Source organism: Galleria mellonella, unplaced genomic scaffold, assembly GCF_026898425.1.
Source record: "Galleria mellonella isolate WM207_F2 unplaced genomic scaffold, CSIRO_AGI_GalMel_v1 utg121, whole genome shotgun sequence".
Classification (NCBI taxonomy): Eukaryota; Metazoa; Arthropoda; class Insecta; order Lepidoptera; family Pyralidae; genus Galleria; species Galleria mellonella.
In genome coordinates, this window is record NW_026441983.1 from 1,399,712 (window position 1) to 1,427,465 (window position 27,754).

The window sequence follows — 27,754 nt, forward strand, 5'->3', positions numbered from 1 at the left end:
GGGCTAAATCATTTGGTCTTATTGTTAATCCAGCCAAATCTCAAGCTATGATTGTCGGTAGTGGCAGGCTGAGGTGTAAGTTGGAATGGTCTCAGATTCCTCCATTGGTATACGAGGGTACTAAGATATCTTATACTGATAAAGTGAAAAACTTAGGTCTTATTATGGATAGTACATTGTCGTGGACCTCTCATATTAATGACATTAGTAGACGGATGTACTTTTCATATCACTCTCTCAAACGTCTCCAATACTTTCTCCCTTTCAATACCAAAATTATGCTTGCACAATCTATTCTTCTTCCCATTCTGGATTATGCCGATGTCTGTTTCTTAGATGTGACCGAGGAGCTGCTAAATAAGCTTGAGCGGTTGCAAAATTTAGCGATAAGGTTTATTTTCAGCTTACGAAAATATGATCATGTCTCGGAATACCGCACTCGTTTAAAGTGGCTCCCAATTAGACATCGTCATGAGACACATGTCCTAGCGGTCCTATATAATATCCTTAATAATCCCAATTCTCCTTCCTACCTTCGTTCCCGGTTCCAATTATTACCTCCTCCTTCCAGACCTAGACGTCTTTGTCTGAACCAGTCCAGGGTACTGAAGCTTCCCTGCTGTAAAACCCATTTTATGGGTAACTCATTTGCATATCGTGCTGTACAGCTGTGGAATAAACTTCCCGTGAATATTCAGAATAGCCCGTCTAGCAGTTCCTTCAAAAAAAGATTAAAATCATTTTATCTTTCCAATTTAATTTAAATATAAAAATGATTAGAAGACTGTCATCATTGTGTTCTCTTGTATTTGATATTTATATGTTGTATTTAACGTGTGTATGTATGTGTGTATATGTATGTGTATGTGTATATGTATATATATGTGTATGTGTATGTATGTATATATGTGAATGCATGTGTGTATATATATAATTATTTATAATTTATGTAAATATTTATTTAAATTTCTGTCTTGCACTACTACTGCCCACTCACTACTTCCTATGCCACTGCGTTAGGTTGACTGGAAGAAATCTCTTTTAGAGATAAGTTCGCCTTTGCTAACATTGTTATTAACTTATTGTTGTTACTGTATGTTTTTGTGCAATAAAGAATATATATATTATGTATTCCATGTAACTGTTAATTAGGTATATCAATTTGTAAGCCTGAACTTACCTCATCGGTATGTAATCAACGAAAATCACTTAAGATTGGAGAACTCGTTTAACAGTGATTTACTAATGCCGATAACATTTAAATACTGTTTCTGTTCACTAGTATTATAATAACGAAACTCAATGAGATCAGTTTAAACCACTTGATAACTTTCCTTATTCCACCTCTCCACACACGCCGTCTGCTGTCATCATCTCATCTTTATGTACCTACATTTTATTGATGATATTTATTATTCGACTACCCTGTCACTACACTATATTGACAGCTAAATATATACGGGGTGAATAGATCTTCCGTGTCATAAATTGTTCCTTAAAAATCTCATGCAATTACAATCTAGCGTAATAGCGTGTATGTAAAAAACCTTAAATAGAAGTAAACACAGTACTTTGTCTATCGATAAATATAACCATATTAAAAAAATATATATAAAACTATAAAAATTGAAATTTATGTAATAAATACCTATTAATTATACGTTAAAATGACCATACCGCCCAATATTTGTTTTTCCAAGTTTAGGAATGGATATGGCTGATAACTGTGAAGTATATTTTGTTGTTGATGCGAAGAATCTCCATTGTAGTACTACAGTCTAATATCTAGCAAAATACCAACAAACGGTTGTCCCGAGTAAGCTCTAGCGTGCAGCTATGATCCGATATACAAAATACAAACATCTAATATCCAATACGACGAATAGAACTGATTAGAAGTAGGAAAAGATATAAAAAGTGTATATAAATAGGTATAAATTGAAAAATAATGATGTACAACGACAATAGGGCATGGGGTTGCCACGTGATCACGAGCAATGCACTAAATCTATGACGATTTTCAATTCATTAAACATTTACATTGTCCCTATATCACAATATTGATAAAATGTTTAAAAAATATTACTATGGATATAATAGAATGAATATTTATTTTTTATTACTATTAAAAAAAATACAAGCAATTATAATTAAATACCTCCCTTATATTAGCAATACTTAAAAATCCGCAACGCACACACAAACCTTCTTCATTGACAAAAAATTCTGTAGGGTAGATACAAGCTCCTGGTCAAATCACTAACGTACGAACAAGAGTTTCCTACCTATCCTTAGAGCAAAGATTTTTTCTCTCTCGAATCTTACTATACTGCTGACTTGCCCGACATATTGTGTATTTTATTCCTCGTGCATTTTGTGTGTGCTTTATTCCTCCGATTCGATAATAACAAAGGTAATACCGACAACATTAATACATGTTATTTGTAGACTTAAACCTGCAGCAATCTTCCTATTCTGTTTTACTTTCCTTCTCTGGCAATTGGTTGTTGTGTTTACGACCACTTGTGACAGTAGCATATACAAGAGACTCGACCTGGAGATGTAAAATGTCTAGCAAATTTCAAAATGTGTGTTTATGATATCACAACACGGTTAGAGGGTATCCTCTTTAATAGACGCCACGCGACCTCAGAACTGTCGTACTAGAAGTCCATGAAGGGCCAAAGAACATCGAACTGTATATGAGCAGTCTAAATATAATTTTAAACTGCCTCAGCATGGTTATCATATAATAAAAACTTACTTATAGCTAAACAGATCATATGTATTCGCAGTGTCCACAGTACATGGCAGATCAAACAAGGCTATGGACAATACACAAAGTAAGAATTTGCATGTCTCCGACAACACCAAACAGCGAATGACTCCATACAGTTGTGATGTATGTAGTAAATATTTTAACAGAAAATCAACATTGCAACAGCATTTGTTGATACATAGAGTTGCGAAGCCATATAGTTGTGATATTTGTAATCGATGTTTTAGTCAGGAAGCATTTTTAACACGACATGTTTTGATACATACTACTGATAAACCATATAGTTGTAATGTATGTAGTAAATGTTTTAACAGAAAATCAACATTGCAACAGCATACGTTAATACATACTGGTGATAAGCCATATAGTTGTAATGTATGTAGTAAATGTTTTAACCAAAAATCAACATTGCAACAGCATACATTAATACATACTGGTGATAAGCCCTATAATTGTGATGTATGTAATAAATATTTTAACAGAAAATCAACATTGCAACAGCATTTGTTGATACATACAGGCGAGAAGCCATATAGTTGTGATATATGTAATAAATGTTTTAGGCATAAATGGCATTTAAAACAGCATTTGTCGATACATACTGGTGACAAGCCATATAGTTGTGATGTATGTAATAAAAGTTTTCACCAAAAGTCAATATTGCAGCGACATTTGTTGTTGCATAGTGGTGAGAAACCATATAGTTGTGATATATGTAATAAATGTTTTAGGCATAAACGTTATTTAAAACAGCATTTGTCGATACATACTGATGATAAGCTATATAGTTGTGATGTTTGTAATAAATATTTTAACAGAACATCAACATTGCAACAGCATTTGTTGATACATACGGGTGTTAAACCATATACTTGTGATGTATGTAATAAATGTTTTAAAAGAATATCAACACTGCAACGGCATGTGTTCAAACATATTGAAGACGTGCTGTATTAAATGTATAATTCAAGTAGGTATAAGTATTTGTAAGACAAGATAAAGTTCAGGGGTACAAATAGCAATACCTTAAATAACAAGCATTATGTTTGACATATCACGCGATTATATATATATATATATATATATATATATATATATATATATATATATATATATATATATATATTGTGGAAAGTAATAATGTCATTATACATAATATGTAGATGTGTGTATACGTGGAGAAGTCAAAAAGTTCGCGGAATGAGGAGAAAGGGAGTTGAAATTAAACATGAAACTATTTTTCATTCTCTGTATATTCTCGCTCAACTTTAATACATTTTTCTGATCTCAAATAATTTGTCTATATCATCGAAAAAAAAAGATTTATCTTTGCTGTCAAAGTAAGCCGAAATTGGAGACTTGACTTCTTCATCGTCTCCAATTTTTATCCACTCAGCTCATTTTTCACTTTTGGGAGTAAATAATAGTCGCTGGGGGCCAAGTCTGGTCTGTAAGGTGGGTGGTCTAAATTTTTAAACCCGTATCTTTTGACAGCTTTCCTCTTCCTTTTTCCTTGACAGCTTCTTCATCAGTCGTCATGATCTTTCTGGGCGATTGTGACGCTTTAAATTTCTTCGGAGAAGTTGTGCCTTTCTTATGCCACTGCATCGACTCTTGTTTCTACTCAGGTTTATAGTGGTGAACCTAGGTCTCATCTCCAGTAACAATCTGGGCCAAAACTTAATAATGGCGTGGTGTTCAATTTTCTACTCACTGACTTCTTCCAGATTAACTTGTTTGCAGGTCGATGACTCAAAAAATAATGATTCGATTTAGTTCAAACTTAGTATATGTACTCTTAATGAGGTGCTTGACAAGTGACTATTTGGACGAGTAAACTAACCTCCACTATCCACTCCATTCCGCAAACTTTTTGACTTCCCCTCGTAACGTGACAGTTTTGATTAATTTACTATTGTATAGTAATAGTTTCTCTTATTGATAAGTGAAAATTATTTTGTTTCCTCAGGGTAGAAAAGACATTTGTGCCACTTTTTGCTGATATGACTTAATGCTGTTTAGTTCAGAATTTTACAATCTGTCAATCTTTTACAGTCTGTATATTTATTTATTAATAAATGTAATAATTTATAAATAAAAATTCATTTAGACCTCATATTTTTTATTTTTTAATAATGACGCCAATTTTGTCTTGCATTTGTAACGTTTGTGGCTTATCATAATCTTATTAAACAGGGGGAAAAGGAGTGTTAGTAGTAGGGTCTAGCATTGTCATTGCTAACAATATACTCTATCAGATCGATCTCCACGCTGTCTCCCCTTGAAACTATATTGGTTATTTTTTTATTTCCTTACGAGGGGCTAACTAACCTGCTTTCATCCTCACCTATCATCCCTCAGTGATACTACGTCAGCGTTATCAATTAAAAAGATCCTATCAAACATTTTCTGCCGTCTAGGTCTCTGCATTGAACATGTCATATCACATGGATATTAACACTGGCGTCTCGCAGGGCTCTGTGCTTTCCCCAACGCCGTTTCTGCTGTATATTAATGATTTGTTAACCTTGTTATGAACATAGATTTAAGTAGTTAAGGTCACATCACTAATGGAATGGCGTATCACTATTGTCGCGTCTTCTCTCAATATATATGTCATCACCATTGTACTAATGTCGGTCTCTATAATTAAACCAATAATTATTAAACAAGTCGTTGTCATTTATTACCAAGTCAATACAAATCTTAGTTCACATTCGTTGTTATGCGGATGATAGCACTGGGGATGCCCATTATACGGGTCGTACAAATGTCCCTCGTTCCACCATGGAGGATGATCGTGAACAGTGTCTGAATTCAAATAAATACAAAAAGCTTTGATGCAAAACAAGAACGTTAACTGGAGTCTCTGATTGGGGACGATAAAACTTAGTTCAGTTTAACCTCACTTAAACACAAGCCACAGCAAATGGTTTTTTAGCGGTGAACACGCACACCGCTAAAAAAACCATTTGCTGTGGCTCCACAGTTCCAAGGCACGTCTCTTAACATCTTTAAAAGCATTGATCCTTGGTGTCGACATCTCTAGTGACGTATCGTTTCATGGCCACCTCGAAGATATGGTAAAGCTGGCATCCAAAAAACTCTGTGTGCTTAATAGAGTGAAGCATTACTTCACGCCGGATCAGCGATTAATGCTCTACAAATTGCAAATCCGGCCCCATATAGAGTATTGCTGTTACTTATAGGTGGGAACAGATAAATACTGGCTTGAACCCTTCGACTCGGTGCAACAGCAAGCTACGAGAATTGTCGATGATCCCAGGCTTACAAGCGGTATCTAACCCTTAAGTTCTAGGAAAGATTTTGCCTCACTCTGCGTATTCTACCGCTTGTATAACTGATTGTGCTTAGAGGAATTATTTAGTATGATGCCCACGATTCCTTTCTACCATCGTAGGGCTCGCCATCGACAGGGAGTTCACCTTCCTATCCTACAGCCAAAATGGTCGCGTACAACGCGGTTTCAGAAATGTTTTCCCTCAAGAACACAGGTTATGGAATGAGCTGCTAGCCGAGGTTTCCTCAAAAAACTACAGCGTGGTGTTTTTAAAAAGGGGATTAAAGAGGTTTTTTCAAGTTCGGCAATGCGCGTCTCAAAAAGGTACTATTATTTATAATATTTATTATATATATATATAATATGATATGTGGGGTACTACGTAATACTAACTTTACACGTATGTGATATATTCTTCAGCAATATAAAGTTTGTAAGCCTCTTAGTAATAAATAGAAATAAAGCACAAGTTCACTTAGTGCATTTAATTTAGATACCATATTATTATTGTATTGTATTGTAAAAATCTTTATTGTACATAAGGCAGATTAAATACTAGTAAATGATTTAGTATACAATGGCGGACTTATCCCATAAAGGGATCTCTTACAGTCAACCTTTGAGAAGCTGAAAGAAAACTGTAGAATGTATAAGGGTAATAACCGTACAATTAAAGATAAACTAAATAATACCCAGTAAAAAAAAAAAAATTGAATATATAACACAATAAAAACAGCTCTATATACCTACATATGTAAATAATAAAAGTAAATTAATAATAATATAACATTAATAAATAAAAACTTATACACATACACATACATATATACACATATACACACATACATATACATATATATATACATATATATACATACATACACATACATATATACACTCCTACATACACATACATGTATACATAATAAATACATATATTCACAATTGGCTCAATGAAGAGGGATTTTCAAAATAAAATTTTATGATACCTGCTTTAAAAGATTTCAGCGACTGTGCCATCTTTAAGTTATTAGGAAGTGAATTCCAGAGACGTGCAGCATGTACAGTAAATGACATGGCATAGCTTTGAGTATTAAAACAAGGCAAATCTATAATGAAGTCATTACTGCATCTCAGGCGAACATCAATTTCGCGAAATTTGAATCTTTCCTGAAGGTAATGTGGACATGTTGGATTAAAAAGGATATTGAAAAGAAGAGTAAGAATGTGGACATTTCTCCGTAGCCTGATAGGAAGCCATTTGAGTTGACTGCGATAACTAGATATGTGGTCATACTTTCGAAGGTTATAGATGTATCTAATACATTGATTTTGCAGTCGTTCAAGTTTATCAACAAGCTCCTGTGTGGGATCTAGGTAGGCAACATCAGCATAGTCTAGAAGAGGAAGAAGAAGAGATTGAGCCAGTAAAAGTCTAGTTCCTAAAGGGAAGAAGTTCTGCAGGCGCTTTAAGGAATGTAGTGATGCGTGGATTCTTCGACTTACTTCACCTATATGAGGACCCCATGACAGTGTCTGGTCTATAACAATTCCCAAATTTTTAACAGTAGTGGAATATATATAATAATATATATTATATAATATATATAATATATATTATATTGGGATACCATATTATATATTACTATACATCAGGGATAATTAAAGTATAACTTTAGGATTCAATCAAGGGCATGTCATAGGCTACAACAATGAAGACACATCGTTATTAACTGTGATATTATGTATTCTCAGTAGTCTGTTATGTCCATGGTACTGTTCATGTCTATAGGCGACGGTTACCACTTTCCATCAGGTTGCCATTCTAAGTTGTATAAAAAAAATTCCATGTAACTTTTAATTAGGTATATCAATTTGTAAGTCTAAACTTACTTCTTCGGTAAGTAATCAACTAAAATCACTTAAGATTGAAGAACTCGTTTAACAGTGATTTGCTAATGCCGATAATATTTAAATACTGTTTCTGTTCACTAGTATTATAATAAGGAAACTCAATGAGATCAGTTTAAACCACTTGATAACTTTCCTTATTCCACCCACGCCATTTGCTGTCCCCATCTCATCTTTATGTACCTACATTTTATTGATGATATTTATTATTCGACTACCCTGTCACTGCACTATATTGACAGCTAAATATATATGGGGTGAATAGATCTTCCGTATCATAAATAGTTCCTTAAAAATCTCGTGCAATTACAATCTACCGTAATAGCGTGTATGTCAAAAACCTTAAATAGAAGTAAACACAGTACTTTGTCTATCGATAAATATAACCATATTAAAAAAATATATAAAACTATAAAAATTGAAATTTATGTAATAAATACCTATTAATTATACGTTAAAATGACCATACCGCCCAATATTTGTTTTTCCAAGTTTAGGAATGGATATGGCTGATAACTGTGAAGTATATTTTGTTGTTGATGCGAAGAATCTCCATTGTAGTACTACAGTCTAATATCTAGCAAAATACCAACAAACGGTTGTCCCGAGTAAGCTCTAGCGTGCAGCTATGATCCGATATACAAAATACAAACATCTAATATCCAATACGACGAATAGAACTGATTAGAAGTAGGAAAAGATATAAAAAGTGTATATAAATAGGTATAAATTGAAAAATAATGATATACAACGACAATAGGGCATGGGGTTGCCACATGATCACGAGCAATGCACTAAATCTATGACAATTTTTAATTAATTAAACATTTACATTGTCCCTATATCACAATATTGATAAAATGTTTAAAAAATATTACTATGGATATAATAGAATGAATATTTATTTTTTATTACTATTAAAAAAAATTACAAGCAATTATAATTAAATACCTCCCTTATATTAGCAATACTTAAAAATCCGCAACGCACACACAAACCTTCTTCATTGACAAAAAATTCTGTAGGGTAGATACAAGCTCCTGGTCAAATCACTAACGTACGAACAAGAGTTTCCTACCTATCCTTAGAGCAAAGATTTTTTCTCTCTCGAATCTTACTATACTGCTGACTTGCCCGACATATTGTGCATTTTATTCCTTGTGCATTTTGTGTGTGTTTTATTCCTCCGATTCGATAATAACAAAGGTAATACCGGCAACATTAATACATGTTATTTGTAGACTTAAACCTGCAGCAATCTTCCTATTCTGTTTTACTTTCCTTCTCTGGCAATTGGTTGTTGTGTTTACGACTACTTGTGGTAGTGGCACGTACAAGAGACTCGACCTGGAGACGTAAAATGTCTAGCAAATTTCAAAATGTGTGTTTATGATATCACAACACGGTCAGAGGGTATCCTCTTTAATAGACGCCACGCGACCTCAGAACTGTCGTACTAGAGGTCCATGAAGGGCCAAAGAACATCGAACTGTATATGAGCAGTCTAAATATAATTTTAAACTGCCTCAGCACGGTTATCATATAATAAATACTTACTTATAGCTAAACAGATCATATGTATTCGCAGTGTCCACAGTACATGGCAGATCAAACAAGGCTATGGACAATACACAAAGTAAGAATTTGCATGTCTCCGACAACACCAAACAGCGGACGACTCCATACAGTTGTGATGTATGTAGTAAATATTTTAACAGAAAATCAACATTGCAACGGCATTTGTTCATACATACAGGCGAGAAGCCATATAGTTGTGATATATGTAATAAATGTTTTAGGAATAAATGGAATTTAAAACAGCATTTGTTGATACATAGAGTTGCGAAGCCATATAGTTGTGATATTTGTATTCGATGTTTTAGTCAGGAAGCATTTTTAACACGACATGTTTTGATACATACTACTGATAAACCATATAGTTGCAATGTATGTAGTAAATGTTTTAACCAAAAATCAACATTGCAACAGCATACGTTAATCCATACTGGTGATAAGCCATATAGTTGTAATGTATGTAGTAAATGTTTTAACCAAAAATCAGCATTGCAACAGCATACGTTAATACATACTGGTGATAAGCCCTATAATTGTGATGTATGTAATAAATATTTTAACAGAAAATCAACATTGCAACAGCATTTGTTGATACATACAGGCGAGAAGCCATATAGTTGTGATATATGTAATAAATGTTTTAGGCATAAATGGCATTTAAAACGGCATTTGTCGATACATACTGGTGACAAGCCATATAGTTGTGATGTATGTAATAAAAGTTTTCACCAAAAGTCAATATTGCAGCGACATTTGTTGTTGCATAGTGGTGAGAAACCATATAGTTGTGATATATGTAATAAATGTTTTAGGCATAAATGGTATTTAAAACAGCATTTGTCGATACATACCGGTGACAAGCCATATACTTGTGATGTATGTAATAAATGTTTTAAAAGAATATCAACACTGCAACGGCATGTGTTCAAACATATTGAAGACGTGCTGTATTAAATGTATAATTCAAGTAGGTATAAGTATTTATAAGACAAGATAAAGTTCAGGGGTACAAATAGCAATACCTTAAATAACAAGCATTATGTTTGACATATCACGCGATTATATATATATTGTGGAAAGTAATAATGTCATTATACATAATATGTAGATGTGTGTATACGTGGAGAAGTCAGAAAGTTCGCGGAATGAGGAGAAAGGGAGTTGAAATTAAACATGAAACTATTTTTCATTCTCTGTATATTCTCGCTCAACTTTAATACATTTTTCTGATCTCTCAAATAATTTGTCTATCTCATCGAAAAAAAAAAGATTTATTTGCTGTCAAAGTAAGCCGAAATGGCAGACTTGACTTCTTCATCGTCTCCAATTTTTGTCCACTCAGCTCATTTTTCACTTTTGGGAGTAAATAATAGTCGCTGGGGGCCAAGTCTGGTCTGTAAGGTGGGTGGTCTAAATTTTTAAACCCGTATCTTTTGACAGCTTTCCTCTTCTTTTTTCCTTGACAGCTTCTTCATCAGTCGTCATGATCTTTCTGGGCGATTGTGACGCTTTAAATTTCTTCGGAGAAGTTGTGCCTTTCTTATGCCACTGCATCGACTTTTGTTTCTACTCAGGTTTATAGTGGTGAACCTAGGTCTCATCTCCAGTAACAATCCGGGCCATAACTTCTTTCCTACTTTCTCTACAAAGCTCCGCCGGAGCGGGGGTTATTTTCAATAAACTCTCTTCCTTGTTTGAAAAGACCATGCCACTTGTAAAGCATGGTTTTACCAGGGGCAGAGTCCGCGTTAACTGCTAACAGTTCTTGAAAAATCGTCTGAGCGGATTTTTCTTGCCTGGTTGAACTTAATAATGGCGTGGTGTTAAATTTTCTTCATACTCACTGACTTCTTCCAGAGTAACTTGTTTGCAGGTCGATGATTCAAAAGATAATGATTCGATTTGGTTCAATATATAGTATACGTACTCTTAATGAGGTGCTTGACAAGTGACTATTTGGACGAGTAAACTAACCTCCAGTAACCACTCCATTCCGCAAACTTTTTGACTTCCCCTCGTAACGTGACAGTTTTGATCAATTTACTATTGTATAGTAATAGTTTCTCTTATTGATATGTGAAAATTATTTTGTTTCCTCAGGGTAGAAAAGACATTTGTGCCACTTTTTGCTGATATAACTTAATGCTGTTTCGTTCAGAATTTTACAGTCTAACTATATGTATATTTATTTATTAATAAAAATTCATTTAGACCTCATATTTTTTAATTTTTTTTGAAAAATAATGACGCCACTTTTGTCTTGCATTTGTAACGTTTGTGGTTTATCATAATCTTATTAAACAGGGGGAAAGGGAGTGTTAGTAGTAGGGTCTAGCATTGTCATTGCTAGCAATATACTCTATCATATCGATCTCCACGCTGTCTCCCCTTGAAACTATATTGGTTATTCTTTTATTTCCTTACGAGGTGCTAACTAACCTGCTTTCATCCTCACCTATCATCCCTCACTGATACTACGTCAGCGTTACCAATTAAAAAGATCCTATCAAACATTTTCTGCCGTCTAGGTCCCTGCATTGAACATGTCATATCAGGTGGATATAAACACTGGCGTCTCGCAGGGCTCTGTGCATTCCCCAACGCCGTTTCTGCTGTATATTATAGATTTGTTAACCTTAAATTTGTTAATTAAAATTTAAATAGTTAAGGTCACATCACTAATGGAATGGCGCATCACTATTGTCGCGTCCTCTCTCAATATATATGTCGTCACCATTGTACTAATGTCGGTCTCTATAATTAAACCAATAATTATTAAACAAGTCGTTGTCATTTATTACCAAGTCAATACAAACCTTAGTTGACATTCGTTGTTATGCGGATGACAGCAACACAGATGACACCATTATGCGGGTCGTACAAATGTCCTTCGTTCCACCATGGAGGACAATCGTGAACAGTGTCTTTTTTGATGGGTGAAAATGAAATGGTAAACCCGCCTGCGCTAACGGGATACGCTGGCGGATCACCAGTGAAGGGTGAGAGATGAGAATGAAAACAGGCCAGTTAGCCCATCATGATAAATTCATCAGGAATTAACCATGATAGTTTCCAGGGGGAACCGCGAGGAGGTCGACCTGGTTGGGTATATTAATAGCAATGGGATTCTGAGTGTCCATTACTAATAATCCCTTTCCACCCTCGTGAACAGTGTCTGAATTCAAATAAATACAAAAAGCTTTGATTCAAAACAAGAACGTTAACTGGAGTCTCTGACTGGGGACGATAAAACTTAGTTCAGTTTAACCTCACTTAAACACAAGCCACAGCAAATGGTTTTTTAGCGGTGAACACGCACACCGCTAAAAAGACCATTTGCTGTGGCTCCACAGTTCCAAGGCACGTCTCTTAACATCTTTAAAAGCATTGATCCTTGGTGTCGACATCTCTAGTGACGTATCGTTTCATGGCCACCTCGAAGATATGGTAAAGCTGGCATCCAAAAAACTCTGTGTGCTTAATAGAGTGAAGCATTACTTCACGCCGGATCAGCGATTAATGCTCTACAAATTGCAAATCCGGCCCCATATAGAGTATTGCTGTTACTTATAGGTGGGAACAGATAAATACCGGCTTGAACCCTTCGACTCGGTGCAACAGCAAGCTACGAGAATTGTCGATGATCCCAGGCTTACAAGCGGTATCTAACCCTTAAGTTCTAGGAAAGATTTTGCCTCACTCTGCGTATTCTACCGCTTGTATAACTGATTGTGCTTAGAGGAATTATTTAGTATGATGCCCACGATTCCTTTCTACCATCGTAGGGCTCGCCATCGACAGGGAGTTCACCTTCCTATCCTACAGCCAAAATGGTCACGTACAACGCGGTTTCAGAAATGTTTTCCCTCAAGAACACAGGTTATGGAATGAGCCGAGGTTTCCTCAAAAAACTACAGCGTGGTGTTTTTAAAAAGGGGATTAAAGAGGTTTTTTCAAGTTTGGCAATGCGCGTCTCAAAAAGGTACTATTATTTATAATATTTATTATATATATATAATATGATATGTGGGGTACTACGTAATACTAACTTTACACGTATGTGATATATTCTTCAGCAATATAAAGTTTGTAAGCCTCTTAGTAATAAATAGAAATAAAGCACAAGTTCACTTAGTGCATTTAATTTAGATACCATATTATTATATTGGGATACCATATTATATATTACTATACATCAGGGATAATTAAAGTATAACTTTAGGATTCAATCAAGGGCATGTCATAGGCTACAACAATGAAGACACATCGTTATTAACTGTGATATTATGTATTCTCAGTAGTCTGTTATGTCCATGGTACTGTTCATGTCTATAGGCGACGGTTACCACTTTCCATCAGGTTGCCATTCTAAGTTGTATAAAAAAAATTCCATGTAACTTTTAATTAGGTATATCAATTTGTAAGTCTAAACTTACTTCTTCGGTAAGTAATCAACTAAAATCACTTAAGATTGAAGAACTCGTTTAACAGTGATTTACTAATGCCGATAACATTTAAATACTGTTTCTGTTCACTAGTATTATAATAACGAAACTCAATGAGATCAGTTTAAACCACTTGATAACTTTCCTTATTCCACCCACGCCATTTGCTGTCCCCATCTCATCTTTATGTACCTACATTTTATTGATGATATTTATTATTCGACTACCCTGTCACTACACTATATTGACAGCTAAATATATACGGGGTGAATAGATCTTCCGTATCATAAATAGTTCCTTAAAAATCTCATGCAATTACAATCTAGCGTAATAGCGTGTATGTAAAAAACCTTAAATAGAAGTAAACACAGTACTTTGTCTATCGATAAATATAACCATATTAAAAAAATATATAAAACTATAAAAATTGAAATTTATGTAATAAATACCTATTAATTATACGTTAAAATGACCATACCGCCCAATATTTGTTTTTCCAAGTTTAGGAATGGATATGGCTGATAACTGTGAAGTATATTTTGTTGTTGATGCGAAGAATCTCCATTGTAGTACTACAGTCTAATATCTAGCAAAATACCAACAAACGGTTGTCCCGAGTAAGCTCTAGCGTGCAGCTATGATCCGATATACAAAATACAAACATCTAATATCCAATACGACGAATAGAACTGATTAGAAGTAGGAAAAGATATAAAAAGTGTATATAAATAGGTATAAATTGAAAAATAATGATATACAACGACAATAGGGCATGGGGTTGCCACATGATCACGAGCAATGCACTAAATCTATGACGATTTTTAATTAATTAAACATTTACATTGTCCCTATATCACAATATTGATAAAATGTTTAAAAAATATTACTATGGATATAATAGAATGAATATTTATTTTTTATTACTATTAAAAAAAATTACAAGCAATTATAATTAAATACCTCCCTTATATTAGCAATACTTAAAAATCCGCAACGCACACACAAACCTTCTTCATTGACAAAAAATTCTGTAGGGTAGATACAAGCTCCTGGTCAAATCACTAACGTACGAACAAGAGTTTCCTACCTATCCTTAGAGCAAAGATTTTTTCTCTCTCGAATCTTACTATACTGCTGACTTGCCCGACATATTGTGCATTTTATTCCTTGTGCATTTTGTGTGTGTTTTATTCCTCCGATTCGATAATAACAAAGGTAATACCGGCAACATTAATACATGTTATTTGTAGACTTAAACCTGCAGCAATCTTCCTATTCTGTTTTACTTTCCTTCTCTGGCAATTGGTTGTTGTGTTTACGACTACTTGTGGTAGTGGCACGTACAAGAGACTCGACCTGGAGACGTAAAATGTCTAGCAAATTTCAAAATGTGTGTTTATGATATCACAACACGGTCAGAGGGTATCCTCTTTAATAGACGCCACGCGACCTCAGAACTGTCGTACTAGAGGTCCATGAAGGGCCAAAGAACATCGAACTGTATATGAGCAGTCTAAATATAATTTTAAACTGCCTCAGCACGGTTATCATATAATAAATACTTACTTATAGCTAAACAGATCATATGTATTCGCAGTGTCCACAGTACATGGCAGATCAAACAAGGCTATGGACAATACACAAAGTAAGAATTTGCATGTCTCCGACAACACCAAACAGCGGACGACTCCATACAGTTGTGATGTATGTAGTAAATATTTTAACAGAAAATCAACATTGCAACGGCATTTGTTCATACATACAGGCGAGAAGCCATATAGTTGTGATATATGTAATAAATGTTTTAGGAATAAATGGAATTTAAAACAGCATTTGTTGATACATACTGGTGACAAGCCATATAGTTGTGATGTATGTAATAAAAGTTTTAACCAAAAGTCAATATTGCAGCGACATTTGTTGTTGCATAGTGGTGAGAAACCATATAGTTGTGATGTATGTAATCAATGTTTTAAACAAAAATCAACATTACAACGGCATTTGTTGATACATACTGGTGATAAGCCATATACTTGTGATGTATGTAATAAATGTTTTAAAAGAATATCAACACTGCAACGGCATGTGTTCAAACATATTGAAGACGTGCTGTATTAAATGTATAATTCAAGTAGGTATAAGTATTTATAAGACAAGATAAAGTTCAGGGGTACAAATAGCAATACCTCAAATAACAAGCATTATGTTTGACATATCACGCGATTATAAATTTGTAAATAATTTGTAAATAATTTTGTAAATAAACTGGCTTTAAAAAAAAAGTAATTCAATTGAGTTTCTTGCCAGTTCTTCTCAATTGGATCTATATACCGAACTGGACGGTAGGGTAAATATAAAATTATAATGTAAAAATTTGACGTTCATAAGCGGCTAAAATGTCCTACATGAATAAATGATTTTTGAATTTTGAATTTTTTGAATTTTATATATATATTGTGGAAAGTAATAATGTCATTATACATAATATGTAGATGTGTGTATACGTGGAGAAGTCAGAATGTTCGCGGAATGAGGAGAAAGGGAGTTGAAATTAAACATGAAAGTATTTTTCATTCTCTGTATATTCTCGCTCAACTTTAATACATTTTTCTGATCTCTCAAATAATTTTTTTTTTTACAACACAGGGGGCAAACGAGCATGCGGCTCACCTGATGGTAAGTGACTACCGCCGCCCATAATCACCCACAACACCTACGGCATTGCAGGTGTGCTGCCGGCCTTTTAAAAAGGAATATGCTCTTTTCTTGAAGGTTATGTTGTCGTATCGGTTCGGAAATACTGCTGCTGGAAGTTGATTCCAAAGAGTGGTTGTGCGTGGGAGAAAGTGCCTTGAAAAACGCACGGTGGAGGATCGCCACTCGTCCAGATGGTTGGGATGAAATTTTAGTTTATGGCGGGTTGTACGATGGTGAAAATCAGCAGCAGGTATCAATCCGAACAATTCTTCAGAGCACTCCCCATGATAAATTCGGTAGAAGATGCACAGAGATGCAACATCTCTATCATCTCATTTGTCTATCTCATCGAAAAAAAAGATTTATCTTTGCTGTCAAAGTAAGCCGAAATTGCAGACTTGACTTCTTCATCAAAAAAAAAAAAAAAAGTGGAGGTGCGTGTTGAAGTGCTTAAAGATTTAAAATTATTTTTTCGAATATATATCGTATTACTCGCCACATATAGATTATAAAAACAACCATCAAGATTAAAGTTAAACAAATTACATAAAACAGTGCAAAATAAAGTGAGATATAACTAAATATAGCTGAAAACGAATACGAAAGGTTACGAATTTCATAAATCTAATTATACACAAATGTGGGTATCAAAATAAAAATCGACTTTGGTATCTCATCTGATAGTAAGTGCTACAAACATTATAAAAAGATCTCCATAGACAATACTTCCATAGACAATACTTCCATAGACAATACTTTCATAGACAATACTTCCATAGACAATACTTCCATAGACAATACTTCCATAGACAATACTTCCATAGACAATACTTCCATAGATAATGCTTCCATAGACTAGTACATAGAAATACATGTTTGGAGCTAACTCTTGAACGATAACTAATTTTCGGCCTTTTGACTAACTATATATATTAATTATTTTCGAATACTTATTGACTACTCTGATTCAGCAAGTGACTGCCATTTATATCGAATCAAGAAGTTGTGGATCACTACTGCAAAGGGATTGACATAGATTTAGAGGAATACTGATAATTAATATAAATTTACGTAATCAACTAATATTGAAATATAAGAATAAAAATTATATTACATATTTAAATAAATTTCAATATATAAAAAAAAATGGAAGAAGACAATGTAACAATTCGAAAGAAATTGGGAGGGATTCATTCTAGCTCATATGAATCTCTTCCTAATCTAGAAACTTCATCTCCATTGTCATCTTCATCAAATAGACTCTATAGTCTCCCAGACATATCCACTGTATGCTATAATGAACTAGAAGAATTAAAGAATATTATAGAAGATTTAAAATTACAACTAAGTGGTGCACACGAGGAAATTGATAAATTAATACTTAATAATAACAATCTACAACAAATTATCAAAAGCAAAGATCTAAAAATCAGTAAGCAGCTACATTTAAGTTCTCCTTCAACACATAGAAAAGAACATATTAAAACACCAAAACAGAAAAGCTTGACTAAGAAACAAATTGATTTCTTAGATTTAGATATACACTCATCACCATTTATAAACAACAATATATTGTTGAATATATTTGAAAATAAGCACCTGAATGTAAAACTATTGAATAAAAAGATTCATTTACTGTGTAACAATTTTCGGAACTGCCACTACTTAGAAGTAAAATTAAAATCTAATGCTTATATCTGTAATAAATTAAATTTAACAATCGACTCTTTAGATTATAATGATAAATACTTACCATTTTTAAAACACAGTAATAAATGCTTGATGCCATCAGAAAATCAAGTCAAAAAAATAATACATAATACAAATTCACTTGATGAGTTAAGACGTTCTAGAACTACAGTACAGACTACTTTATTAGATTATTTCCCAAGGTCTTTATATACCCGTAAAGCTAAATTAAATAAATATCCTGCATCAGAGGTGACACGTACAGATATTTTACAAATTGACGAGAATAGTTACGTTGATGGTGCTAGGTTAACCCTGACACCACGACTGCGCAATACATCGGAAGTTCGTAATGATAAGACTTTTTTTCGAGATTAATAGTGACAATGAAAATAATATTTTAATAATGCACCAAAATATTGCTGGTATATTAAATAAACAAGAAATATTTCAAATAACTCTAGATGAATTGAAAACAAATGGCACATCTGTAGAAGTTATATGCCTTAGTGAAACTTTTCTAAAGTCCAATGATGAAAAAAACTTACACATACAGGGTTATTGTTTAGCAGATTTTTATTCCAGACCAAATCAACGACGAGGTGGTGTATGCATACTATGTAAAGACCATTACAGTTTTAACAAAATATCCATGCTTTCTGAATATGCTACTGAACGCACTTTTGAGTGTTGTGGTATTAGTATTCCACAAATGAAGTTCTTTATTATATGTATATACAGAATTCCTAAATCTGACCCGCAGTTATTTTTGAATAAACTCGAAACTTTATTAGACAAACTACGATACAAAAAAAATTATAAAATTATAATAGCAGGAGACTTTAATATAAACATTTTAAAAGATAGCAATATTCAGACTGATTATATAAGAATAATCCAAAATTATGGATTTACAATACATATCAATGAACCAACAAGACAACATGCTTGTCTCGATCAAATCATTAGTAATGTTTTCAATGTTATAGGACATACACACAAGGTAGGATTATCAGATCATGAGACATGCCAAACGATCCATGTTCCAATTCTAAAAGAACAAAAGCCGAAGAAGATGTGGTTTAAATTTAAGCGTGACCATAACGAAGACAATATGAATAAATTTGTGCAATGTTTGAGTGATTTCTCTTGGATGGAGGTTTTTGAAGCAACTAAATTAAATGACGCATTTAATTTTTTTTACGAAAATCTTATTCTTTTTTATAAATTATGCTTTCCTATGTGTAAAATAAAAATAACAAGCAAATCTAAGAATTCTGAATGGATTACGAAGGGATTAAGAAAATCATGTGTCACAAAAAGAAAATTGCGGTTCAAATATTACAAGAAGAAAAATCAAGAAAGTAGGACCCAGTATCGTAAATATGCTGAATCTTTAAAGCAATGTATATATGTAGCACAAAAACTAAATAATAAAAAATATCTAACTAAAGCAAAGAATATAAATAAGGCCACTTGGAACCTTATAAACAAACAAGATCAACTTTATAGGAGAGATAAATATATACATCGACTATATCATGACAATAAGATTATAACCAATTGTAATGACATATGTAACATTTTTAATGACTTTTATATAAATATAGTAAAAAAAATTCATAATGACAAAATAAAACCGACTAAACTTACTCAAATAAATTATCAGAAAAACAGTATGTTTCTATCACCAACAACATGCGATGAAATATATAAAATCATCATATCTTTAAATAATACAGAATCCGTTAGATATGATGAGTTTCCAACAAAGTTATTAAAAACCTGTGCACATATAATATCTCCAATTTTAAGTTATTTAATAAACTTATCTTTCATAGAAGGGACATTTCCAGATTTACTTAAAATTTCAGTAATAAAACCAATTTATAAGAAATATGACAAACAGTTAGTAGATAATTACAGACCTATTTCCTTGATACCAATAATAGCAAAGGTGTTTGAAAAGGCAATATATACAAGAATCGTTGCTTTTCTAGACAAATTCAAAATTTTAAAAGATGACCAACATGGTTTTCGTAAAGGAAAATCTATTTCTTTAGCTGCATTTAAGCTTATAAAGACAATAACTGAAAATATTGACAAGAACATTGACACAGTTGCAGTTTTCTTTGATATGAGCAAAGCATTCGATTGTGTATCCCATGACATTCTTCTCAAAAAATGTGAAAAATATGGTCTACGAGGACTTGTATTACAATGGCTAACTAGTTACCTAGAAAATCGCCGTCAATATGTCGAAATTAGTGGAATCAATGATCATGCTGAAGAAATACATTATAAATCCAAAACCTCTGTTAATGATGTGGGAGTTCCCCAAGGAACAATTTTAGGACTCCTGTTATTTATAATATATATAAATGACCTACCAAATGTAACTAAACACCAATGCACCTTATTTGCGGACGATTTTTCAGTAGTAATATCACAAACTCCACAAACAGATTTCAATACTGATATCTGTGATACTATTGCTAATGTTGTGGAATGGCTCGACTCAAATTGCTTAGAAATTAATATTGAAAAAACTAAATATATGAGATTTTATAATAAAAGACCAAAAAGTGATCAATTAATAATTACAATTCGTGAAAAATTAATAAATGAAATAAAAGAAATTTCATTTCTTGGTATTACTATTGATAACCAATGCTCGTGGAAAAACCACGTAATAAAAATATGTAATAAATTAAACAGATTTGTCTATGCTCTCTGGAAATTAACCAAATTAGTAGAGCAAAAAGCAGCAGTCATGGCATATCATGGACATGTGGCATCAAACCTTAAATATGGTATACTATTATGGGGAAATTCGGTAAATATTAACAGAGCGTTTATAACTCAGAAACAATCTATCCGTGCCATCTGTAATAAGCGACCTATGACACCTTGTACGCCACTATTTAAGCAGCTGAAAGTACTCACGGTTCCATCAATATACATATTGGAGTGTTGCCTCTTTGTGAAAAAACATTCTTATTTATTTGTAAAAAAAGATGACTTCTATAAATTTACTATTAGACATCCTGGAAGGCTTAAGCTACCAAACATAAAAACACGTCTATATCATAGTAACAGTTACTCATCGTGTATAAGAATTTACAATAAATTACCAAATTCACTTACTGATCTGTGTTTAAAAAGGTTTAAAGTCATTTTATGTAAATGGTTAATAACAAAATGTTTTTATACACTGAAAGATTATTTTGCAAGTAAAACGGACGACATTATATAATTGAATCTAGAATGTAGAATATTGTATGCAACACATATTTGTAAATGTATGACGGACGTAACCTACTGAAAAATAATGACATGCATGTATAATTTTACAATAATAATTTGAACTTCAATGTGGCTTTAGTAATATGACTTCTAATTAATAGTTGATTATTAATAATACATATAAAATGTTGCATGCCAGGCTGGCTGAATGTCATGGTTACACAAAATGTATAATGTTATCTAAACTTACCACATTCATCGCAATAAATTTCATTTCATTTCATTTCATTTCATTTCATTTCATTTCATCGTCTCCAATTTTTATCCACTCAGCTCATTTTTCACTTTTGGGAGTAAATAATAGTCGCTGGGGGCCAAGTCTGGTCTGTAAGGTGGGTGGTCTAAATTTTTAAACCCGTATCTTTTGACAGCTTTCCTCTTCCTTTTTCCTTGACAGCTTCTTCATCAGTCGTCATGATCTTTCTGGGCGATTGTGACGCTTTAAATTTCTTCGGAGAAGTTGTGCTTTTCTTATGCCACTGCATCGACTCTTGTTTCTACTCAGGTTTATAGTGGTGAACCTAGGTCTCATCTCCAGTAACAATCCGGGCCATAACTTCTTTCCTACTTTCTCTACAAAGCTCCGCCGGAGCGGGGGTCATTTTCAATAAAGTCTCTTCCTTGTGTGAAAAGACCATGCCACTTGTAAACCATGGTTTTACCAGGGGCAGAGTCCGCGTTAACTGCTAACAGTTCTTGAAAAATCGTCTGAGCGGATTTTTCTTGCTTGGTTGAACTTAATAATGGCGTGGTGTTCAATTTTCTTCATACTCACTGACTTCTTCCAGAGTAACTTGTTTGCAGGTCGATGATTCAAAAGATAATGATTCGATTTGGTTAAATATATAGTATACGTACTCTTAATGAGGTGCTTGACAAGTGACTATTTGGACGAGTAAACTAACCTCCACTAACCACTCCATTCCGCAAACTTTTTGACTTCCCCTCGTAACGTGACAGTTTTGATCAATTTACTATTGTATAGTAATAGTTTCTCTTATTGATAAGTGAAAATTATTTTGTTTCCTAAGGGTAGAAAAGACATTTGTGCCACTTTTTGCTGATATGACTTAATGCTGTTTAGTTCAGAATTTTACAATCTGTCAATCTTTTACAGTCTGTATATTTATTTATTAATAAATGTAATTGTTGTGTTTTGTGGGTTTTTATATTGGGTGTAGTATTTAAATGCTATTATTACAAACAACAGATTTATTATATGTAATTAATTTTGTAAAAGCAAGCGATAGCAGACAGCGCAAATCTGACAGAACATTTTGACATTTCGTGTTGAGGTGCGTTCCGAGCGTACGTAACACTCCCCCACGTTGTAACTTAAAGGTTCAATCTGTTTGTAGGTTTTCTGATTCTCGTACTTCGGCGAAGCACAACTGGTTGCTCGACACCACTCGGAGATGCCGGCGTAGCTACTGGTGCGAGCTGTGGCTGTGTCACATTCTCTGTAATAGAACCTGGAATAAATAAAGATTTTCTTTTAGAAACAGGCTTATTATTCTCCGTTCCTGTTTCATGGCAGGGTGAAGTTTCCAGTACAGGTGAGTCAGGTAAGTATTCTCTCCCATCAGGTGTATAATTCAATCTTCTTTCTTTTTCAGGTGATGATACAGATGTCGCAGCTGGCGTGGCTATCAACTTAGGTAAGTAAGGTAAGTATGTAACATCATTTCCTTGAGTACACATAGTTCTTCTTATCTGATCTATATGCCTTGTATGTATTTTTCCATCCACTTCCACATTGTAGTGTAGTTTTCCTTTCTTTTGTATTACTTTCCCAATTTTCCATTTATTACTGTCATAGAATCTAATCTGCACTCTGTCTCCTTCTCTATATATTTTATTAAATCCTTCTGTATTTTGTTTCATATTCATTTCTGTAGTTAGATCTCTTTTTACTAAGTCTATTTTTGTTCTATATAACCTTTTAAACATCATTTCCGCTGGACTTAATCCTGTAGTATTATTAGGAGTTTTTCTGTACATCATCAAAAATCTTGATAACTTTTCCATTAATGTGCCTTTCTCATGGATCATGCTTTTAATTTTATTTTTAAAAGTTTGTACATATCTTTCAGCCTGTCCATTTGTAGATGGATGAAACGGTGCTGTAAACTTGGACTGAATTCCATTTTCTTTCAGAAATGTCATCATTTCTTCTGAACGGAATTGTCTTCCATTATCTGATACTATAGTTATAGGTAGTCCAAATGTAGTAAATAAGTTTTTTAATATTTTAATAGTAGCTGTAGTTGTTATGGATGTAGTAGGTATTACTTCTAGCCATTTGGTGTATGCGTCCACAACAATCAGAAAATATTGATCAAAAAATGGTCCTGCATAATCAATGTGAATTCTACTCCATGGTTCTTTTGGGTATTCCCAACTGTGTATAGGTATTTTTGTAGGATTTTTCTGTAATAAACAACATGGTTTACATTCATTTACCATTCTTTCTATATCTGCATCTATATTTTTCCTCCAGACATAGCTTCTTGCTAGTGCCTTCATTTTTACAATACCAGTATGAGCTGTATGTAATTCTTGTAGAATTGCAGGTTGTAATTGTTTTGGAATGACTATTCTTATTCCATAGAAAATGCAGTTACTTTGTATAGAAAATTCATGTAGTCCTTTTGTATAATTTGTATCTGATTGAATATCCTGATATAATTTCTGTAATTCTAAATCTTTAGCTGTAGCTTCTTTAATTTTCTGGAATGTAACTGGTAGTACTGTAAGTTGATTCAAGTAGAATACATCATCATCTGTTAGTTGGTTACAGTTTACTGTAGGGTGTTCTAACCTTGAGAAATAATCTGCATTTGCATGTTCCGTAGACTTCCGTACTTTTATATTGTAGTCAAATCCAGCAAGAAAATTTGCATAGTGTAATAGTCTTACAGCGGTAGTTGTAGGCATAGGCTTTTCCGGATGAAGTATTCTTGCTAGTGAGAGAACTTTTTTAATTTTTTAAAGAACTTTTTCAAACCCCATATCAATGCTGCTGCCTCTTTATCCAGCTGGCTGTAGCCTTTTTCTGCACTGGTAAGTGATCTCGATGCAAATGCTATCGGTCTCTCCTTATTATCTGGCATAATGTGTGACAACACTGCACCAAATCCAACAGGTGATGCATCAGTAGCTAATGTAATTGGTAAGTGTGTATGAAAGGGTGTAAGTACCTTTTCGCTACATATTTCCTTCTTTAATTCTTGAAATGAAGTTTCACATTCTTTTGACCATATAAATTTTATATTTTTCTGAAGTGTATATAGAGGATTTAGTTTTGAAGCTAGATTAGGAATGAATTGTTGGTAATAATTAACCATTCCCAGAAATGTTCTTAATGTAGATACATCAGTGGGACGTGGACTATTCTTAATATCATTTACTTTTTCTTCAGTAGGATGCAAGCCGTTCTCATTTATTTTATGTCCCAAGTATGTAATAGATTTCTTCAAGAATTGGCATTTATTTTTATTTAAATGTAGTCCACACTCTTTTAACTTTTGAAAGATAGTTTGTATTCTTTTTAATAATTCTATGTATGTCTGTCCTTGAATAGCTATATCATCGAAGAAACAGGCTGTACCTGGTAGTCCCTGGAGGGTCTGATCCATGTATCTTTGCCATTGATTTGGAGCGACTTTGACACCAAACATTAGTCTATTGACTTTAAATGTACCTTTGCATGTACTGATGGCTTGCATTTCAGCTGTGGTTGGGTCAGTTTTCATGTGTAAATATGCCTGATTTATATCCAAGGTACAGAAATATCTACCACCACTTAGTTTGGAGAAAACTTCTTCCACTCTTGGGATTGGGTACTTATCATCAAGTAAATTTTTATTTAATGTGGCTCTGTAATCAGCACATAACCGTACACTGCCATTCTGCTTCACGACTGGTACTACAGGCGTTCCCCATTGTGAATATGTAACTTTCTCTAATATCCCAGCCTTCTCTAATCGATCAATTTCGTTTTCAACTTTTTCTTTTAGTGCAAACGGTACTGGTCTTGCCTTGATGAAAATTGGTGTAACATTTTCTTTTAAACTGAATTTCACTGTGTAGTTCCTTATTTCTCCAATTTCTTCTGAAAATATCTCTCTATATTGATCTATTAATTTTTCTAAATTTTTCTTGTATTGTTTTTCAGTTATATCATTTTTCCCGATCTCTATTTTATTTATTTCCAAACGTACTCCTAATTTTCTTAACCATTCTCTTCCCACTACTGGGTCGACTTTCCTATTAAGAACAAATAATCTTCCTGTAATTTTCTTATTTTTGTATTGTATTTTTATGTTACAAATTCCTATTGGGTTTATAATTTCACCAGTATAAGTTCTCAATTTTATTTTTGAATTTTCTAGTTTTAAATCACTGAAATATTTATTATAATATTCTGTAGAACAGGTGGTGACTGCGGCTCCTGTATCCAATTCCCATGTATGTCTCTCTTTGCTATGTAATTGTAATGTAATTTTAAACTTTTCATCCTTTTCGCTGTTTTCTATTTTATGTATTTCATAAATTTCATCTTGACTTGAATATTCTTCATCTTCAATTGTTGTAATTTGTTTTTGTGACTTAAAACAAACTGATTGGATGTGTCCTTTTCGGTTGCACTTTTTACAATATAATTTATTCTTCAAATAACATTTATTTGCTTTGTGGTTTGATTTTCCACATCTATAACAGCTGCCTTTCTTACCTGTATTTTTGTAAATTTTTGGTATAGGTTTTTGTGAAATTTTATTAATATTGGGCATATGAACATCTGGCCCCATTTGTTGGGTTTCACTTTTGGATGTTTCGATTGCCATTGCAATCCTTATTATTTCATCAAATGATGTTTGTGATGATTCTTGTAATAACCTTTCTTTAATTTCTGAACTGCGAAGACCTCGTATGAATTGTACACGTAAATGTGTATCAAATGTTGTAGATTTACATGAATTGCAGATAAAATTGCATTTTCCTCCTATTTCCTTTAGTCCCGCTACGTAGTTAGCGATAGATTCATTTTCATTTTGAATCCTTAAACAGAATTTGTGTTGTTGAGTAACTTCTCCTGGTTCTGGCGCAATATGGTTCTTTAATATCTCAACAAGTTGTTCATATGTTTTATTTTCCAGTGTATCTGGAGCAGTAATATTTTTAAGGACTTGGTAATATTTAGCACCAATACAATTTAAGAAGATTTGCAACTTTGTAACAGGGCTTGTAACCCCTTTAAGATTAATATAATTGTTCAATCTTTGTATGTATGATCCAAAAGATTCGTGGAGTTCATCATAAGGTTGTAAAACAATACCACTTACTGTGTTATTACTTGTAGTTTGCTGTTGCTGCATAAACATGGTTTGCATCTGCGCTTGTTGATTCTGCACCGTACGTAGTGTCTCGGCGAGTGACGCCATAAGTTGCGTAAATTGTACTTCCATTGTAATGGATACAGGAATTTGTGAAGCGGGCTATCATCACAGGGAAAGGAGCCCCTGGATTGGAAGGAAGGGTATGTATGTAGGAACAATTGGGTTATTGAACACGTGGCTGTCCCGCCATTTCACTTTAGGTGTACCGATTAATGCTGCTGTACCAGTTAATCTTCGATCCTCGTCGCCAGTCTGTTGTGTTTTGTGGGTTTTTATATTGGGTGTAGTATTTAAATGCTATTATTACAAACAACAGACTTATTATATGTAATTAATTTTGTAAAAGCAAGCGATAGCAGACAACGCAAATCTGACAGAACATTTTGACATTTCGTGTTGAGGTGCGTTCCGAGCGTACGTAACAGTAATAATTTATAAATAAAAATTCATTTAGACCTCATATTTTTTTTTTTAAATAATGACGCCAATTTTGTCTTGCATTTGTAACGTTTGTGGCTTATCATAATCTTATTAAACAGGAGGAAAAGGAGTGTTAGTAGTAGGGTCTAGCATTGTCATTGCTAGCAATATACTCTATCAGATCGATCTCCACGCTGTCTCCCCTTGAAACTATATTGGTTATTTTTTTATT

At 33.4% G+C, this 27,754-nt stretch overlaps 3 protein-coding genes across 3 annotated transcripts; 2 read left to right on the forward strand and 1 right to left on the reverse strand.

Moving 5' to 3' along the window:
- Positions 1 to 2,242: 2,242 nt before the first annotated feature.
- LOC116413144 (zinc finger protein 28-like) lies at positions 2,243 to 3,840 on the forward strand. Its single transcript, XM_052899345.1, has 2 exons — positions 2,243 to 2,413; positions 2,796 to 3,840. Exon 2 carries the CDS (start codon positions 2,828 to 2,830, stop codon positions 3,734 to 3,736), a length of 909 nt encoding a protein of 302 aa, XP_052755305.1. The 5' UTR covers positions 2,243 to 2,413; positions 2,796 to 2,827; the 3' UTR covers positions 3,737 to 3,840.
- Positions 3,841 to 18,782: 14,942 nt separating this feature from the next.
- LOC128201317 (uncharacterized) lies at positions 18,783 to 21,851 on the forward strand. Its single transcript, XM_052897973.1, has 2 exons — positions 18,783 to 20,555; positions 21,843 to 21,851. The coding sequence occupies exons 1-2, from the start codon at positions 18,804 to 18,806 to the stop codon at positions 21,849 to 21,851; spliced, it is 1,761 nt and encodes a 586-aa protein (XP_052753933.1). The 5' UTR covers positions 18,783 to 18,803.
- A 193-nt stretch (positions 21,852 to 22,044) lies between these two features.
- On the reverse strand, positions 22,045 to 27,171 carry LOC128201321 (uncharacterized protein K02A2.6-like). Its single transcript, XM_052897976.1, has 5 exons — positions 26,603 to 27,171; positions 24,711 to 25,972; positions 23,643 to 24,666; positions 23,016 to 23,175; positions 22,045 to 22,200 (listed from the first exon to the last, which is right to left on the reverse strand). Exons 1-5 carry the CDS (start codon positions 27,169 to 27,171, stop codon positions 22,045 to 22,047), a joined length of 3,171 nt encoding a protein of 1,056 aa, XP_052753936.1.
- Positions 27,172 to 27,754: the final 583 nt, after the last annotated feature.